Raw genomic sequence first — 19,533 nt, forward strand, 5'->3', positions numbered from 1 at the left:
AGAGAAGCAGCTATGCTCCTCCCAGGCTGATCAAGGAGGCATTGGGCCACCCCAGCCTGAGCAAAGACCAATCTTCCGAGAAACCTTTCACTTGGCATCTCTGGGGTGGGACTCTCCGATTGGCGATCGGCCGGATAATCCATTTTTACGGCAAAATCGGGGGCAGATGCCATTTTTCTGATGCCCCACTCTCCTCACACGCCTTATTCCTCCCGATGCTCCGCCCCTAATGGACCGACTTCCCGAAGGCGTGGGACACGTGCCCTCTCACTTTTCATAAACCTGGGGGTGGTGGAGCTGTTCCGCTGGCAGGGGGAGGGGGTGCTTCGGCGGGGGCTTGGGGGATTGGTGGGGGGGTGGTCCAGGGGTGACAAGGGGTTTCAGGGGGGCAGTCCCTGTTGTATGGCCCGGCCGCGGCAAGCCGCCGTCGTGCACATAGGCGGCCACGGACCTGGCTATTCCGCATCCATATCGGCAAGTAAAGAGCTTTACCTGGCGCGGCTGCTAGCCCCTCATCGGTCCTGGAATCGGTGGGGGCTCATTGCCGATTTTGACATCGTAAAAACCCCCGCAAATTCTCCGTTTGAGCCAGCACTTAGCATCTCCGTTTGAGCCAGCACTTAGCTGCTGAAGCGGAGAATCCAGCCGCTGATCTTTGGGAAATAAGATCATTCTTGGTTTCTAGAAAATGTTGAGACACGGAAACCCCCGTTCCTCCCCAACCCACATGATGCCTTAAAACCTCCCCCACCAATGACTGCCGGACAAGGTTCTTATAGATCAACCGCTGCGTTCAAGTTTCTATTCCTGCCTTGAGTAGACTATTCAGCTCCAAAAACCTGTTCATCCTGATAAATCATGGTAGACTTGTACTTCAATTCTATTGACCCAATATTCCTGCATTTTCTTTGATTTACTTCCCTAATAAAAAGTTACCAATCTCGATCTTAGAAATTTCAATTGACCAAAATTACCTGCAGCTTTTTGGGTGACAGTGTTGACATATCCACTACCCTTTATTTGTAAAAATGTTTACTATTTTCACCTATGGAAGATACAACTTTAATTTTATAATCATTCCCCTTTATTCTGGATTTCTCCAACAAAAGAAATGCCTTCTCTGGATGTACTCTTTCGAATCAAAGATATGTCTATTTCATCTATTCAACTGAACATTCGGAGAAAATGCATGCAATTATGATACTTGATGACAAGTTTTCTTATATGAGCTTATTAAAATGCAATTTAGAAACTGATTTTTCTAAGTGGAGCCAGGATTATAGCAATATTAAATGGTAACAAAAAAATCAATCCAATGCACTAATCCACAGGCGATCTTGCTAAAGAAACCCCAACAGAATCACTAAAATGTTCAAACATCAAATTACCTTTATTTCCACCATGTGCCCCACCATTTTTCTTGCTCCAGTCAAATGAAAATTGACCTTTTGACAGTTCTTCAAATAATTTAGTATGAAGAGATTTGTGTTTAAGGCTTCGCCTTGTACATTCCTGCTTTTCTTTTGAACTGAAAAAGAGGAAATTTTACAATATAATAATTTATTGTAAATAATCTTCATTAATTCAATAACTGTCAATGAAGCCTCATGTTCACAAAATTGAAGTATGTTGATATTGCAAATATGTGCATGCTCTGAAATCCACCTTTCACTATAAATGAATTTAAGAGTATCAAGAGCTGCGAAACTATAGAATGACAGTTCCTCAACATAAATGCTGCATGGCTCAAAAATGGAATCTTTACTGACACAGAATGCTTTGTAATTGATCCCCAATCAAGAAGGATTTGCATTATAATCACAAGACAAGATGCATCAGAAGCTGTGGTAGTATGACTAGAGGTGCTACGGTACCTAGCAATGCCGAGACACCATTGGTGGAGAAGGCTTGCTGCTCATTGGCCCGATGGTATGTAACACTAGTCACCCATTGGTTAGAGTTGTAAGGTAGCTCCACCCAGTAAGGCGGGGCATAAGAGCCCGTGTATCCCCCACAGCTTCCTTTCTTTCAGAGCTGCTGGGGGAAACATCTTATCTATTAAAGCCTTCAGTTTGGACTACAACCTCGCTTCCGTGGTCATTGATAGTGCATCAGAAGCATTCCTAATCTCAGAAATATTTGCCTGAATGGCAAGATTCTCTATAAAGCCGAAAAATAAGCAGTGGTCTCTGATGACCTAAAGGTCCATGTGTCATATGATGTCACAGCAGGCTTTGGATCACTAGTATAATGATTAGCATTGAAACTGAAGCTTGAAGTGTTGAGGTATTCATCTTCAGGATACATGGCTGGGCCAAGTGACAAATGTCATCTTAAGTCGAAATAAGTATCTGCAGCTATCTCTGAGCACCTGTTTTCACTTAAAGCATACTTAGAATCTTACAGTACAGAAGGGAGCCATTTGGTCTATGATCATTTTGCCAGTACTTTGAAAGAGTTATCAGTAAGTACCACTACTCTCCTACCTTTTCCATATAGCCCTGCAAATGTTTGCTTCTTCAATTATTTTTGGAAAGTTACGAATCTCCTTCCATGAATTTTTCATGATGTGGAGATGCCGGTGTTGGACTGGGGTGGGCACAGTAAGAAGTCTTACAACACCACGTTAAAGTCCAATAGGTTTGTTTCAAATCACTTGCTTTCGGAGCACAGCTCCTTCATCATGAAACTGCCACCCAGTGCAGAAAGAAATTGCATCACCTCCTCAGGGCGGCCAGGGTGAGTCGGCAGCAATGTGCCCCTGGCACCTCCCCACACAAATGTGACCCAAACACCTCCTGCCCCTCCCCTCCTCTGGGGATGACTGGACCCCCCCGGGATGGCCGGACCCCCATCCTGCGCCACATGCAGGCACCCATGCCAGCCGCAATGGCCATATGTCCTGGCGACTGATGCCATCATCTGTTCAACCCCTGCATGCGCTGGTCTGTCTAATAGTGCTGTTGTTGTGTTTCCATCCCCCCCAAGACAAGGCCGTGCACAACAGCCGGGAGCGGGAGAAGACCGAAGTGCGACCACCAGACCTGCGTCCCCTCACTGTGTCTGAGCAAAGGGCACTGGATGTGGTCAGTGCCCCGGAGGAGAGGTAGGTTGCCGACGCGGAGGTCGACGAAGTGAGACTCCCTGCCGAGTTGCGGATCCTCATGACACGTGTGCCTCACCCCACCCCAACGCCTCTCAAGCCACCCCACACCTCAGCCCTCGCCACATCACGACTCAGCCCCCTCCAGCTGCCTAACCACACATTTTACAGGACCAGCCGGAGAGGGGCCGGCCAATCCGCCCCCCACCCCCCCCCCCCCCCCCCCCCCAGCCCCCAATCTGGTGCGCACCACACAGTCGGTCCGGTACAGCAGGTGGAGGTAGGAGCAGCCGAGGGGCCGAACGGTCAGGGGGCAGCCCGACCCGAGGAACCAGCTGCCGCCCAGATAGGTCCCAGGTTCCTGGAACATCCTGTCTCACCCACAGTGCAGGCACAGTCAGAGACCCATGGACTAGAGGCGGGGATGGCGGCTGGCTTCCAGCACCTGCAGGGGCAGGTGGAGGAGTCCATCCACATGCAGGAGCAGGGTGATGCCGGTCATCGCACCACCCAGGCCGAGATCGCGTGGGTTACTTTGTCCTAGATAGTGTCGAGCTTCTGAAATGGTGTTGGAGCTCCACTCATCTAGGCAAGTGGGGAGTATTCCATCACACTCCTGACTTCAGGCTTAACCAAATAAGTTTATAATTTTATTGGCCTGTTCTATCTGGAACTGAACTTTAAATCACAGGTTACTACAAGATTTTTTACATTCATCTCCACAATATTGTTAACTCCCGCCCTACCCTCACCCACCGCATCTCCTGCTGCCCCATACAAACCCTTCTTAAAAACTGCAATCCTCTGATTTCAGATTGCTAAATATCTAATACTTGTAGATATGGAATACTTCTGATCACTTTAATCCTGTTTTCTGAACTCCCGCTGCCTCTCTTTTATTTTTCCTTTAAAGCCTCAAAATCACCTCAAATGAAACTGTTGATTCTTCTCTTAATCTCTTCATTTTGGCTCATCATATGTTTTCCTTGCATGCATTTGTGAAATGCTTTGGGGATTTTTTTCATGTTAAAGTGCTATTGAAATGCAAATTACTGTTGTTGAACTTTGCTTTAATCATTATAAAAATATAAGAAATGCATAAACATCAATTTTACCGTGAGTGGATTGTTGCACAGCTTCTGCTATCTTGATGTGATATCTTTTCTCTTGTATCATGAAGAAGGTTGTCTTCACACCCCTAATAAATGATATATTTAGTTGTTAAATTGGTGCTCAATTTAAAATCTACTTTGAAATTTTACTATCGTAATACTTACTTCATCGCAAAATACGAAGAGTTTGGATACTTCATTTTCCTCATTTGGGGCTCTAAAAAAAGATGGCATAATTTTTTTCCAAATAAAGCCTAAAATCTAGCACAAATATTTTCAGAATGGATGTTTACTTGCTTATATTCCTATAATGATGTGAAATTGAACTCCAACTTGACTGTTGCAAGTTCAACTGACTCGGAAGTAAAGTGATGTACTTTACAGAAGCAATTCTACATTAGAGTATTATCTACACAAACAAGTTTACTTTATTTACTCATACATATTAAGCAAAAACTATTTAGAAGCTGTGTACACAGGGCGGCACGTGATGCAGTGGTTAGCACTGGGACTACGGCGCTGAAGACCCGGGTTCGAATCCCGGCCCTGGGTCACTATCTGTGTGGAGTTTGCACATTCTCCCCGTGTCTGTGTGGGTTTCACCCCCACAACCCAAAGATGTGCAGGATAGGTGGATTGGCCACATTAAATTGACCCTTAATTGGAAAAAAATAATTGGGTACTCTAAATTTACTTGTAAAAAAGTTGTGTTTACATATCCTCTTTGACAGTAGCATATGCAAGTGTTCACAAGAGGGCATTTATACAGTACTATTGAACACTCATGTCACATCAATTTCATCATAAAGTTAGGGAAAATCATACCATCTATATTCCATTAACAAAATATGATTTTGTTTGAGAAACTGAAGTATGAACAGGTGGTTAGCTCCTTCCTCAGAAAATAATATTTATTTCCTTTAATTTAATTGCATCAATCGATCAAAACTGATTTGCTATCCAACACAGATTAATATAAACTGTAAATAATGCGAGACTAAACTTTCTATTAACTTGTACACCCATTCAAACGTGTTAAAAGGAAAGGAAAAGTGCTTCAGTAAATTATCCAGAGGTAACCTCGTGTATTTTGCATGAAATAGCTAATACTCACCAGTCTCGTCTAGGAATCCCTTGGGTTCAGGGATGACTTGCTTCATGAGTCCAATGCACAATTTCCAGACTCTGCCATATGTGGACTGGTGCTGCTTCAGAGGTAAGTTGAATGAGTTGCTCGGAGGCTTTTGCACTCTCTCCGTCTCCTTGGTTTAGGATCTGCATGTTCTTGGCCAAGTTCTCTGTGTTCAGTACCTTTCCAAAAGAACCTTCTGCCATTTTGGTCGGTCACAATGAGTTGGTGAAAATATTTGACTTCTTCAGCAATGCTTTGATAACATTTCAATGGAGGTGGCTTTGAGTGATTTAGCACCTTGGTGCAGGGTATGTTGGCTTGGGGGGAAGACCTTTTTTGTCACTGGATTTGGAGCGCCTTTTGAAACCACTGCCGATGCTATGGCCTTGGTCTCAGGTTTGGGATCCTGGACCTCCTCTTCTGAGAAGTACAATGACTGAAGTTGGAATGGTTTTGGTTTTGAATTGAAGATGGGGCTTGGCCAGGGGCTTGGAGAGATAATGGGCGGGATTCTCCGACCCCCCGCCGGGTCGGAGAATCGCCGGGGGTCGGCGTGAATCTCACCCCCGCCGTCCTCCGAATTCTCCAGCCCTCCAAAAGTCGGCGAGGCGTGAATCGTGCCGGCCGCCTCAGAGAATGGCGGGGACCGGCGCGACTCAATGGGCCCCGGGGATGCCCGAATTCTCCAGACCGCGATAGGCTGAAGTCCCGCTGTTTTTATGCCGGTCCCGCTGGCGTGGATCAGACTAGGTCCCTTAGCGGCGGAATCTGGTGGCGTGGGCGGGTACCGGGGTCCTTGGGGGGGGGGGGGGGGGGGGCGCAGGGTGATCTGGCCCTGGGGGGGGGGGGGGGCCCCCACAGTGGCCTGGCCCGCGATCGGGGCCCGCCGATCCACGGGCAGGTCTGTGTCGTGGGGGCACTCTTTTCCTACGCGTCGGCCATGTCAGCCTCCGTGATGGCCGACGTGTAGGAGAACCCCCCTCCCACATGCATGCGCAGGGATGATGTCAGCAGCCACTGACGCTCCCGCGCATGGGTGGACTCTCGCCGGCCGACAGAGTCCCTTCGGCCCCGGCTGGCGTGGCGCCAAAGGCCTTCCACGCCAGCCAGCGGTGTGCAAACCACTCCGGCGCCGGCCTAGCCCCTAAAGGTGTGGAGTATTCCACACCTTTTGGGGCGAGCCCTACACCGGAGTGGTTCACGCCACTCCGTCCCGCCGGGACCCCCCCCCCCCCCCCCGGCCGGGTACGGGAGAATCCTGCCCAATGGGACAAAGGATCGTCAACAAAGATTTATCCAACGACTGTTGAACAATTAATTTTTGCTTCTCCTGATAGATATTTCACTCGCAGCTAATGTCATAATTGACCATTCTGTTCACTTCGGCACTGCTTTCTCTGTTTGTGTCATCTCCTTCTCTTCCACAAGTTGGAAAGTTATTGACAGTCATTTAATCAAGAAGAGCTTAAAAGGGTGGTGTTTCAGCAACTTCTCTTCAACTCGTCGACTCTCTTGCTGCATTAAGTCTTTATTGGAGGGAGGCAAAAGAGGCCGGTGTGCTGGCCTTTGCGTCCCTAGTAGCCCGGCGAAGGATCTTGCTACAATGGAAGGATGCGAGGCCCCCAAGCGTGGAGACCTGGATCAATGACATGGCGGGTTTCATTAAGCTCGAGAAGGTCAAATTCGCCCTGAGAGGGTCGGTACAAGGGTTCTTTAAACGGTGGCAACCTTTCCTCGACTTTCTGGCTCAACGATAGGGTACTGGGACAGTAGCAGCAGCAACCCGGGGGGGAGGGGGGGAAGGGGGAGGGAAAAGGTGGGGGGGGGGGGGGGGGGGGCGGACGATGACTATGTTTGTTTATTTAATTTTAATTTATTTTTAAGTTCTTTTGTTGTTCATTAGGGTTGGGGGGTGGGGGGATGGGATACATATGGTCTGGGGGGTTTACAGTTATTATGGGTTATTTTGTTGCATTTCATTGTTTGTCGTTATGTTTTATATTTTCTGTAAAAAATTCCAATAAAAATTATATTTAAAAAAAAAAGTCTTTATTGGATAATTTCTCTCGGTGGGATGCATGCAATTTCACCACATCATTTTCAGCCACTTCTTCAAAACCAGCCTCCCTTGTCAAGGTGATCATTTCACGAGACACCTCAGCGACATTTTAGTTAGATTCTTTGTGGTCACTGACAAACGCGGTCAGGGCACAATTTCTGCCATACACCATTCAGACATGACAAAGTGACTTAATCCCATGTACTCGAGGGTGTTGTAGCCATCCCAAACTTCCTTGACTGATGGCACATTTCCACATTGGTGCCTTGATGAGTTGGAACAAAGTACAGTGTAGATAGTAGATTTGAATATTGCTATTGACTGCTGATCCATAAGCTGTTTCAATTAAGCTGCGTTGGGTGGCAGGAAATTCACCTTCACGTTTTCAGACAATTCATCAAGACAGATAGGACGACCCGTGCAATCATCCAAAAGAAACAATACTTTTGAAGATGATATTTTCTCTGGCATATTATACCATCTAGGCATGGATAGCATACAGCAAGAACCATTCTTGAAAAGGTGCCCTGTCATCCAGGTTTTTATTTGAATGTCAAATGATACGCAGATGGTCCCTGGAATAATCCCTCAATCCCCATGGTGTCCTTGCACTGGTACGTCACTAAAAATTTAAATTAAAATCTCCTGTAGCAATTTCACCGAGCAGGAGAGTCTGGAGATCTTTGGTAGCTTTAAATTCTGGTGCTGCTTTATCTTGTTTGCAAAATGTACGCTTTCTGTGGTATATGCTTTCAAAAATGCCCCATTTAATCAACATAAAAAAAACTTGTTTTGTTCAGGAGGTATCTTGTCAAAGACTATCTCTAAATAAGCAGGGAATTCATCAATCAGTTCGTGTTCTACTAGTCACTTTAATGCTGTATAGATAGGTACATCCCTTGAAAAACTTGAAGCATCCACAAATAGCATTGAAACTTTCGGACTGCAAACACTCACCCTGTTCATTCTGGAAGTCTACATATAGGCTTATGCTTGGATAACAATCAAACTAAGAGGTACCTGCTGCAGGTTTTGTCTTGACCCAGACTGCCACGAGGCTTTCCACGTTCTCCATTATGCTGTCTCTGGTCCAACTCACCTGCCAACACTTTAAAGTTGTAACACTTTGCACACATCGATTTTGTCAGCATTACTGTGGACACTTCTTCACCAGTGTCAACTGTTTGTTTTCCATCCTCAAGACGTTTTAACATAACCAATTTCACTGCTAGGCTTATAGGTTTTCCTGCTTTTTTAGCAGATGCAGGCTTGCTACCACTACTTGCTGGGCATTACTGACTCATGTTGAGGAATTATTCCAAGGAATTGCAGCGCTAAATCATTAGCCCGAAACAAGGCACTTTAAAATAACCCCTCTTTCACACTTACCGCAGGCTTTAACAAAGGCCAGGCCCAGAGCCTTCAAAATTAATCATACAACTGCAGAGTCAGCCTCTTGAAGGGTAAGGTCTGTTGGGTTTTCATCCAAACAAGCCTAGAGACAAGGGGCGGGATTCTCCCCTACCCGGCGTGACGGAGGGTCCCAGTTTAGGGGAGTGGCGCCAACCACTCAGGGGTCGGGCCTCGCCAAAGGTGGGGAATTCTCCCCACCTTTGGGGGCCAGCCCCGCGCCGGAGCGGTTGGCACCAGAAGACTGGCGCAAAAAAACCGGCACCCCCGGCAGCAGGGCTGGCTGAAAGGCTTTCGCCGGTCGGCGCATGCGCCGGCAGTGACGTCAGCGGCAGCTGGCCGCTGACGTCACTGCCGGCGCATGCGCGATGTGGGGTTCTCTTCCGCTTCCGCCACGGCGGAGGCCGTGGCGGCCGCGGAGGAGAAATAGTGCACCCAGGGCACTGGCCCGGAGTCTGAGCTGGGGGCCCCGATTGTGGGCCAGGCCACCGTGGGGGCACCCCCCGGGGTTCGATCGCCCCCCGCCCCCCCCCCAGGACCCCGGGGCCCGCTCGTGCCGCTGATCCCGCCGTTCCAGAGGTGGTTCAAACCTCGGCGGCGGGAGAGGCCTCCCAGCGGCGGGACTTCGGCCCATCCGGGCCGCAGAATCACCGCAGGGGCCTCTCCGATCGGAGTGGCGAGATTCCCGCCACCGCCACTTCCCGGGTGGCGGAGAATCTCTGCCACGGCAGGGGCGGGATTTTCGACGGCCCCAGGCGATTCTCCGACCCTGCTGGGGGTCGGAGAATTTCGCCCAAGGAAAGTAACTTTACCACTGTCCAGAATGTTTCTCATTCACAGACTTCAAAATGGCTTCCCTACCTCATCCAATATACAGTCCATAGCAACACTCATGGGGCTCTAAAATTGGAATCAATTTTGAGGCACAGAAATGAGCAGCCCAGACTTCAACTTCTTCCTCACAAAAAAACTCAGTTTGAATAATCTTTCTTCGGAACTTGCTTCAGCATTACACACCTTACTTGCTTCAGAATGGCGGTGATCAGGTCAGGTACCCGGCATCAAATCAACATGAAACAAGATGTGCATGCGACAAAATGTCTAACATTGTGCGTGTTCTATTTCCAACCCCCCCACCCAGGAGAAAGTCGTCCATAAATGCCAGAAGCGGGAGAAGACTGGAGGTGGACAATTTAGTGAAGGGGGCACTCCTGCACACCGTACACGTGCTCCAATACTGCAGGTGGAGTTAGGAACTCCCGAGGGGGCAGACAGTCGGAGGGTGGGCCAACCCCAGGGATTTAGATCGGATGGTCCCAATGATAGTGAAGATACAGTCGAAGAGCCAGAGACTAAATGAGGGGTTGTTGGCGAGGATCCAACAACCTCATCAGGTGCAGTTAGAGGAGTCCAGGAGGTGTTGTCGATCATGCCCACACCAATACTGCAAGGGTGGTGTCCACAGTGGATCCCTTGGGGGTGAAGGTTTCCACCATGGATCAACATGTCCAAGACCTGGGGCAATCTGTGCAGGCGGTGGCTGAGGCTTAGGGCAGCGCTGCCCTACCACAGGCAGCCATGTGCCAGAGCCACCTGGTGCTCTTGACTGTGGCCTAGTCACAGCGGGCCAAGGAAGAGAGCGACAGCGACATTGCCCAGGCGTTGGCCGACATGCCACAGACCCAGAGGGAGGTGGCCCTGTCCCAAAGAGAGGTGGTGCAGTCACTGGCTGATATGGTCCCGACCCAGAAAGTTGAGGCACAGTCACTGGGGGATGTGGAGCAGTCCCAGACAGAGGTGGTCCACCCCCTGTGCTCCATGATCGTGAACATGCAGACCCTGGTCGAGACCAGAGCCGACCTCCAGGATTGTCAGCGCCAGATGGCGGGGGAGCCTCAGTGTTAGTTCCGCTCACACCCCCATCACATGGATTAGCCCAGGGGCCAACAGACATCCAAGAGAGGAGGTGCTGATGGGGCTGGGGCCGATGATTCCCGTAGGGGCGGTGCTGGAACACCGCAACACCTCAGACTCCCCCCCCCACCTCTGACCCTGGCGCTTCACATGGGCAGTGGGCAAACAGGGCGGCACCCAAGCAGCAGCCGAGTCTATCCAGGCGCGGTCGGCCCAAAAGACGACTGCCAAAGGGAACCCATATCACAGGACAGTAATCACAGTTGGCTGTTCCACATCTGATATATCATCTGGGGATCCACCTAGGCCTAGCTTTAGGGCCCGTATGGCTAGAAAAGTAGACACCAGTTAAGTTGGAATGGGTGGAGGGCACAGTTTAGCGACAGGGGCTAGGGCACAAATCGGTATATATGTTTTCATATCATACACCTGTGCAGAATGTTACAACCTGCCTCGATGCTTTGTCAGATGGGTGGGCTGGTCTGGGATGGCCGCAGAGGGATGTGGTGGGGTGGGGGTGGTCTAGGTTCAGGGATCGCAACTCAGCCAGCGCTCACTGCTCTGGTGTTGTACGGTCCCCCTGCTCAGCTTGAGTCTTTGATGGCATGCCCAGTCTGGCAGATGCCCAGTCTGGCAAGTCCTCGAATGGAAGGCGGTACACGCGAGGCCTCATGTAAGGCCTCCTTTGCACCTCCTCCTCCTCAGCCTGTTAGGGCGGCCAGCTCACCATTCTCAGTGGCTGCCTCCTGTTCCTCTGGGGCAGGCTCCACTGCTGCGGCGTCCTCCTCGTACAGCAGTGGTACACCCCCCAGGGCCACGGCGACCATTACTGGTTGAATTCCAATATCCAAGGTCTGCAGGAGGTGCAAGCCGACACATAGCATGATGCATACCCTCATGCCCAACCAGGTCCGCTGGGCTACACGGTGGCCCCGGTTGGTTCTGCGGATTGTGCTTCCACATGTTCCCTTCACCCCCAATCCCCCCGCACCCCTGGCCCCGTTAGGTGCACGGTCCCATGGGGGCCTCTTTCCCCTGGCGCCTGTCCCTGCTGCCATGGGTACTGTCGGCTGGCAAGGCCCTTGACAGCGGTACACTCTGTGACCCCCGTCCGGCGCCCCGCTGTAGGCGGTACTGTGGGTATTGCCCAAAGGCAGGCCGTGTGATACCCTGCCAGCGGCTGGTGGCCGGTTGGTGGGGGTGATATGGCAGAGAGTGGGGTGCAGGGTTCGGAGCTGGGGTGCAGGGGTGGAGGGTGGGGGCTGGGTGCGGAGGCACACATAAGTTACGTGGCACTCTGCAGAACCAGGTGCGAAGGTAGGTGGTGAGTGGGGTGTGCAGCAAGATGGCTGCCTTGCAAACTGCAGCAATGGCAGTCCACCCCAGTCCAATGGAGGGGGGGGGGGGTGGTCACAATGGCCTCATGGCCCATCCCATGGCCCATCCCCACCTCCCCCTCCCCCACCCTCCCCCGGACCCTGGCATTCCCACCTCATCCCCTCCCCTACCCCACAGCCAGCAGCCCAAGGTCGCACCTCTGCGTGTTCTATCTCCTCTCTCTCCCTCACCAGCCACGGTGCCTGCTTCTTGATTTTTAAAAGCACAAATGTACCTCGTGGTCGGGAATTCCCCCCAGTGGAGGTGAAGAATCACAGAAGCCCCAGAGAATACCGGTTCAGGCCCGCTAATGATATGCAAACGGCATTTACTGTACATTGATACCACTGTCAAGGCACTGGAGTATTGCGATTTGCCATGAACCCTGCACCCGCCACAATTTCAGCATTAAACCGATTATCCACCGAACCGCCTTTCCCAATTTCGGCATCAGCCGACGAGAATCCCATCATATATCTTTTTTTTTAAACAAACAATTTTATTGAGATATTTTAGGCATATAGAAAAAGTGACATTGTACAGTACAAAAAAAGTCAAGACACAAATTAAATATAGTGCAAACCACGGCTCTGTTCACGCAAGGACCTGCCTCAATATCCCCCTACTCTACTCTACTCTACCCTCGCCCCCCCCCCCCCCCCCCCCCCCCCCGACGCTTACTCCTCTGCAAAGAAGTCAATAAATGGCTGTCACCTTCGGGCGAACCCTAGTAGCAAACCTCTAAAGGCGAACTTGACTTTCTCTAGGCCAAGAAAGCTCGCCATGTCCGATAACCATACCTCAGCTCTCGGGGGCTATGAGTCCCTCCATGCTAACCGTATTCGTCGCCGGACTACCAGGGAAGCAAAGGCCAGAACGTCGGCCTCTCTCTCTTCCTGGACTCCCGGATCCTCCGAAATCCCAAAGATTGCCACCTCAGGGCTCATTACCACCCCAGTTTTCAATACCCGGGACATGACATCTGCGCATCGCTGCTGTGTTGTTCCTCGTGTTTTAATAAAGCTCGTAGTCTCAAATATGGAGAAGATGCTTTATTGTGAATTTGTTCTCTCTTCAGAGCTTAACTTACGGCTACCTCAAATGCTGCCTGCTTGTCTCTGTGTCCTGCTACGAGTTCTGCCTTCCGTGAAGTGTGTGCTCACTTCCTGTCCCGGTGTATTTATAGCTCTCCCGTGCTCCCTCTAGTGTTTGCTTAGTTGTATTGCATCTAGTCAGATCTACGATCACCACATCCCCCCTTTTCTCTTTACATATTTTCTGTACATCGTTAAAGAAAATTGTACAAAACAGTTACTTATGATATCTGTATCTATACAAGTGATGGTGCTATTGCATATTTTACAAAGCCAATTTATATTTATGAGTCCAATCTTAATAAAAACATTTATGAGTCCAAACTTGATGAATTTGTTCAGAGTTTTTTCTTTTGTTGTTGTTGACGTGGTGAATGTTGTCGGTGTTCTTGTCATTTTAAGTGACCAATGCGTCATCCCGAGGTGTTTGCATGGTTGAACCGCTGATGTTGACTGACATGGACTTTTTTCTGTGCTTGTGGTATCGATTTGTTATGTCATCTGCCTTGAAAGCTGGTGTGCTTGCTTGTTCTGGAACAGATGTGAGTTTGTGCGATTCGTTGTCATCCCATGGCATGTTTGTAGTCTTGTCATTGTTTGCAGTGTGCTGTGGCATTGTCCTTCATGTGCAGAGTTGTACCATTTTGTACAAGTCGTTGTTTCATTGCTGTTGTTTCTGTCGATCCTGTCTTTGTTGTTTTCGTTGCCGTTCTTGTTGCTGTTTTTGTCGTTTCTGTCTTTGTTGTTGTTGCTATCTTTGTTATGCTTCTTGTTGGTTTGTTGTTCTTCTGTAGTTTTTGTCGTTGTGCTTCATGTTGCTTTGTTCCTGCTGTTGTTCTCGTTTCTGCTGTGCTTCATGCGATTTTGTTGTTCTTGTCGCGCTTCATGTTGCTTTTGGTTCTTGCTGTTGTTGTTCTCGGTTTCTGCTGTGCCTCTTGTGGCTTTTGTTTTTCTTGTTATGCTCAATGAGTGTCTCATGTGGATAATTTGAGTCATTGAACGTTTTGTCTCGAGAATGGTGAGAATGATCTGATATTGCAATCGATGCTGGTGACATCAGTCATTTGTGGAGGATTTGATTCCTCATCTTTGCTTTCTTGGTGCTCCTCTTCTGGAGTCAAATTCTTCGCGATTTCATTTGACGCGGCCTCTCTGGATTCTTGGTGCTCCTCTTCCGGAGTCAAAATCTTCATGATTACAATTGACGTGGTGTCTCTGGACTCTTGGCGCTCCTCTTCTGGAGTCAAAATCTGCATGATTTCACTTGACGTGGTCTCTCTGGACTCTTGGCGCTCCTCTTCTGGAGTCAAAATCTTCATGATTACAATTGACGTGGTGTCTCTGGACTCTTGGCGCTCCTCTTCTGGAGTCAAAATCTGCATGGTTTCTTTTGGCGTTGTCTCTCTGGACTCTTGGGTGGCCCGTCTCTGTGTTTCTGTACAGACAAGCTGAGAACTGTCAGTCTCGCTGTGATCCTGTACGTCGAGTGTGATCACCTTGTCACTGTTTTCGCATGCAGTGGGTAGATGTACATTGTCTTTTTCTTGTTTATGTGAGCTTGGTAGACTTTCATAGTCTGCTTGCGCTTGCTCAGAAACAGCGGGTTGACCTTCATGGTCTTGTTCATGCATCGTGTTTGCCAGGGAGTGTTTGCTTGCTCCCCTTTTGGAGTCTTTCATCCCTCGCACTGTGGAGCCTGTCATCGCTCGCTCTGTGGAGTCTTTCTGTGCTCTCTGTGTGGCGTCATCTTCGTCTTGGGTATTGCTGTCATCCAATGTATCGACAATCTGCCATGGCACCATGGTGTTGGATTCATCTACCACGAGTAGATTCGTGTTGAGCTTTGCGACCGTGTCGCTGATGCTGTCATCAGCATATCCGAATAACTCAACCATGTCTGAGTAGTATTCTTCGAAAACCAAATCATCTTGGTTGGATTCATCTACCACGAGTAGATTCGTGTTGAACTTTGCGACCGTGTCGCTGATGCTGTGATTAGCATATCCGAATAACTCAGCCATGTCTGAGTAGTAATCTTCGAAAACCAAATCATCTTGGTTGGATTCATCTACCACGAGTAGATTCGTGTTGAACTTTGCGACCGTGTCGTGATGCTGTGATCAGCATATCCGAATAACTCAGCCATTTCTGAGTAGTATTCTTCGAAAAACAAATCATCTTTTGTTGTTTCGGAATTCTTTTTGTTCTCTTCACTTTGGGTGGTGCAGACTGCTTTTTCCAGGGTGTTGTGAGAGTTATTTTCAACCGCTGGTTTAAGTTCAGGCGTTTTGCTGTGTTCTGAGGCAAGAAAATTTGGTTTTACAGCTTTAAGTATTTTGTTTTCAATTTTCGGGCATTTCCCTTTTAAGTAGGCGTGGTCTGGATGCTCAGACGTCATGACGCTCGTGACGTCATGCGTAGGAATCAATTGCGCATGCGCAAATCGGCCTTCCTTCACTGTGCGGTTTTGTGTCCAATGCGCATGCACATAACGATCGGCAACGCAAACTTTTTCAAACTGCGCATGCGCCCGATAAACGGGTGGTTGGAACTGCGCATGCGCGGCTTCCGTTTCCTGCGCATGCGCAGACGCAGTTTGTAGTTCTTTGTCTGCCCGAGACGGCAAAATGTGGTCGGATGCCATTTTATCGCGGATTTCAGCGTTCTTTCTTTCTGAAAGTTGTAAGTTACCTTTTCCTTTCGATCTGGACTGGATTTCAGCATTTTGGCTTTGTGAAAAATTCAAGTTATTTCTTCTTTTTTGATCTGTACTTTTCTTGACTGAAACCTTTCTGTTCTGATTTTGATTGTTTAAGTTTTGCATCACTCAGTCTCTGTGCAGTTTGGCCTTTGAGCATGCCGTGCTGTTCAAATTTCTTACAGTACTCTTCAAATTTGTTTAGTATTGTTTGTAAGCTGTTGCTGTCTTCACCTTTTGAGTATTTAAATCCATTATAAACTTTCCTAGCTTCATGTCCTGCGATGAGCATTGCTATTTTAATTTCGTCTGAGGCTGCTGCTGCATCATTAGCTATGATATAAAAATCGAACAATTGTTTAAACATTTTCCAGACGTTTCTTACATTGCCAGTCGTGTCCAGCTGAGGTGGGTATCCATACCACATCCTCGAATCAGCGACGTCTTCCAAGTCGAATGTCCAGTGGGAGATTTCCATGCCATTTTGTTCTTTCTGTGTCTGCAGCTGAGTTGTCCTGTAGTAAGCATCTGAAGCCACTCGTGGTACCATGTGTTGTTCCTCGTGTTTTAATAAAGCTCGTAGTCTCAAATGTGGAGAAGATGCTTTAATGTGAATTCGTTCTCTCTTCAGAGCTTAACTTACGGCTACCTCAAATGCTGCCTGCTTGTCTCTGTGTCCTGCTACGAGTTCTGCCTTCCGTGAAGTGTGTGCTCACTTCCTGTCCCGGTGTATGTATAGCTCTCCCGTGCTCCCTCTAGTGTTTGCTTAGTTGTATTGCATCTAGTCAGATCTACGATCACCACAGCTGCCAATACCCCCTGAGTTTAGGGCACGACCAGAACATGCGTCCATGGTTAGCCGGCCCTCTGGCACATCTAGCACACTTGTCCTCCAGCCTGAAGAATTTGCTCATCCGAGCCATCGTCATGTGGGCCCGGTGCACGACCTTTATCTGGATCAGGCTGAGCCTGGCGCATGTTGCGGTCTTGTTTACTCTGCTCAGGGCTTCTGCCCAGATACCATCCTCTATCTCCCCGCCAAGCTCCTCTTCCCACTTAAGCTTCAGGTCCTCAGTCTGCGTATCCTCAGCTCCCATTAGCTGCTTGTAGACGTCTGAGACTCTGCCCTCTCCCACCTCTCCCCTAGAAACTACCCTGTCCTGCCTTCCCTTTGGCGGGAGACGTGGGAAGGACGGCACCAGTCTGCGTAAGAGGTCCTGCAACTGCAAGTATCTAAAGTCATTCCCACTCGCCAGCCCAAACTCCTCCTCCAGCGCCCTCATGCTCGGAAAGCTCCCTTCCAGGAACAGATCCCCCATCCTCACAATCCATGCCCTCCTTCACAGTCAATACCCCCCGTCCATGTTCCCCGGGGCAAATCGGTCGTTGCCGCCACCATATATCTTTTAAGGCACTTATAGATGCGGAGGCAAGGAGGGAGCAGGAAAAACTGGCGAACGATATTATAGAGTTTGATTGCAGGTATGCGAACAGTCCATTCCCAGAACTATTAGCGGAGAGAAAAATACTGCAAACGCAGTTCATCTGATCTCTACAGATGGGGCGGGGCGACAGTTGTGGCGAGCTAAAGGGGCAATCTACAAGTATGGGGTGAAAGTAAGTCGTCTCCTGGCATTTCAACTGAGGAAATGGGAGGCAGAGAGGGAGATTGTACAGATTCGGGCACAGGATGGAGGGGGTGCTGATCTTGGCTCAGGAGAAGGTGAATGGGGTATCTTGGGCCTTCTACGAAACGTTGTACAGGTCCGACCCACCTCGGGATGAGAGGAATATGGTGAAGTTCCTGGGGGAGTTGGAGTTTCCCAAGGTGGGGGAGGAGGTACGGGAGGAGTTGGTAGTTGGGGAAGGCACTGGGGCCCAATGGGTTCACGATGGAATTTATAAAAAATTTGTGGACCAGTTGACCCCTTTATTGTTCGGATGTTCAGTGACTCCTTGGAGAGAGGTGCCCTGCCACAGACATTGGGGCACGCATTGATTTTCCTGCCCCTTTAGAAGGACAAAGACCCCAGAAATTGTTGGTCATATCATCCGATCTCCCTGTTAAATGTGGATGCGGAGATTTTATCTAAGGTGTTGGCATTAAGACTGGAGCCTTGGCTCCTGGAAGTGGTGGGGAAAAACGGGCAGCATGGTAGCATTATGGTTAGCATAATTGCTTCACAGCTCCAGGGTCCCAGGTTCGATTCCAGCTTGGGTCACTGTCTGTGCGGAGTCGGCACATCCTCCCCGTGTGTACATGAGTTTCCTCCGGGTGCTCCGGTTTCCTCCCACAGTCCAAAGATGTGCAGGTTAGGTGGATTGGCCATGATAAATTGCCCTCAGTGTCCAAAATTGCCCTTAGTGTTGGGTGGGGTTATGGGGATAGGGAGGAGGTGTCGACCTTGGGTAGGGTGCTCTTTCCAAGAGCCGGTGCAGACTCGATGGGCCGAATGGCCTCCTTCTGCACTGTAAATCCTATGATTAAAAATCTATGATAAAGGGGGAGGTTGACGGCAAACTGATACATCTGTTGGCATTAAGACTGGAGCCTTGTCTCCTGAAGATAAACAAAACAGGATTTATAAAGGGGGAGGTTGACGGCAAACGTGAGACATCTGTTGAACGTCACCCCGGGGGTGGGTCAGGTTCTGGAGATTAAATTTTGCTTGATGTGGAAAGGCGTTTGACCGGGTAGAGTGGGACTATCTGTTCGCGATACTTGAGAAATTTGGGTTTGCACCAGGCTTTGTTGCATGAATGTAGCTGTAGTGTGAGGCCCCATTTGCCAATGTTTGCACTAAAAAAGTGACTTCTGAGCCCTTTCATCTATGCCGGCGTAAGAGGCAGGGATGTCCACTGTCCTCTTTGTTGTTTACATTAGCAATAGAGCCACTAGGCATGGCACGGGGGTCTTTGAAAGCATGGGAAGGATTAATTAGAGGAGGGGTGGAACATTGGGTCTTGCTATACGTCGCTGATTTGCTATTATATGTTAGGGATCGGGAGGCGACAGTGAGAAACATTATGGGGATCTTGCAGTGTGTTGGGGCCTTTTCTGGCCATAAGCTAAATATCGGAAAGAGGGAATACATGGTGGCTTGGGGCACCGGGGAGGAGAGGGGGGCTTGGGGAGTTGCCGTTCCAGCTAGCGGGAAGTCATTTCAGTATTTGTGGTGGAGACGTGCAGACGTCCTGGCCTTTGCCTCGCTTTGGGCAAAGAGGCAGATCCTCTTGCACTGGAGGTCGATTAGACTGTCAAGCGCCTCAGTGTGGCTGGGTGACTTGATGGATTTTTTGCACCTAGAGAAGGTCAAGTTGACTGTGAGAAGGTCAGTAGAAGGGTTTTATCGTAGATGGTGACCGTTTCTAGTGTACTTCAAAGAGTTGGTCACTGTTAGCTGTTGGGAGGGGAAGATAGGGTGGGTTGAGGGTTTTAGTGGTGAGGTTATATTGGTATAGGGGAGGGCAGCACGGTGGCACAGTGGTTAGCATTGCTGCCTACGGCACTGAGGACCCGGGTTCGAATCCCGGCTCTGGGTCACTGTCCGTGAGTAGTTTGCACATTCTCCCCGTGTCTGCGTGGGTTTCACCCCCACAACCCAAAAGATGTGCAGAATAGGTGGATTGGCCA

At 49.2% G+C, this 19,533-nt stretch overlaps 1 protein-coding gene across 4 annotated transcripts in view; it reads right to left on the bottom strand.

The window, feature by feature from the left end:
* Positions 1 to 19,533, bottom strand: part of LOC119972615 — a 296,819-nt gene that overhangs the window by 186,627 nt on the left and 90,659 nt on the right. For all 4 annotated transcript variants that reach the window (XM_038809605.1, XM_038809608.1, XM_038809606.1 and 1 more), the window contains exons 3-5: positions 4,381 to 4,432; positions 4,219 to 4,301; positions 1,389 to 1,528 (exon numbers count right to left, since the gene is read on the bottom strand). In XM_038809605.1, the coding sequence (XP_038665533.1) occupies positions 1,389 to 1,528; positions 4,219 to 4,301; positions 4,381 to 4,432 (275 nt within the window). The remainder of the gene's footprint in view (positions 1 to 1,388; positions 1,529 to 4,218; positions 4,302 to 4,380; positions 4,433 to 19,533) is intronic.

This window comes from Scyliorhinus canicula, chromosome 10, assembly GCF_902713615.1.
Source record: "Scyliorhinus canicula chromosome 10, sScyCan1.1, whole genome shotgun sequence".
Classification (NCBI taxonomy): domain Eukaryota; kingdom Metazoa; phylum Chordata; class Chondrichthyes; order Carcharhiniformes; family Scyliorhinidae; genus Scyliorhinus; species Scyliorhinus canicula.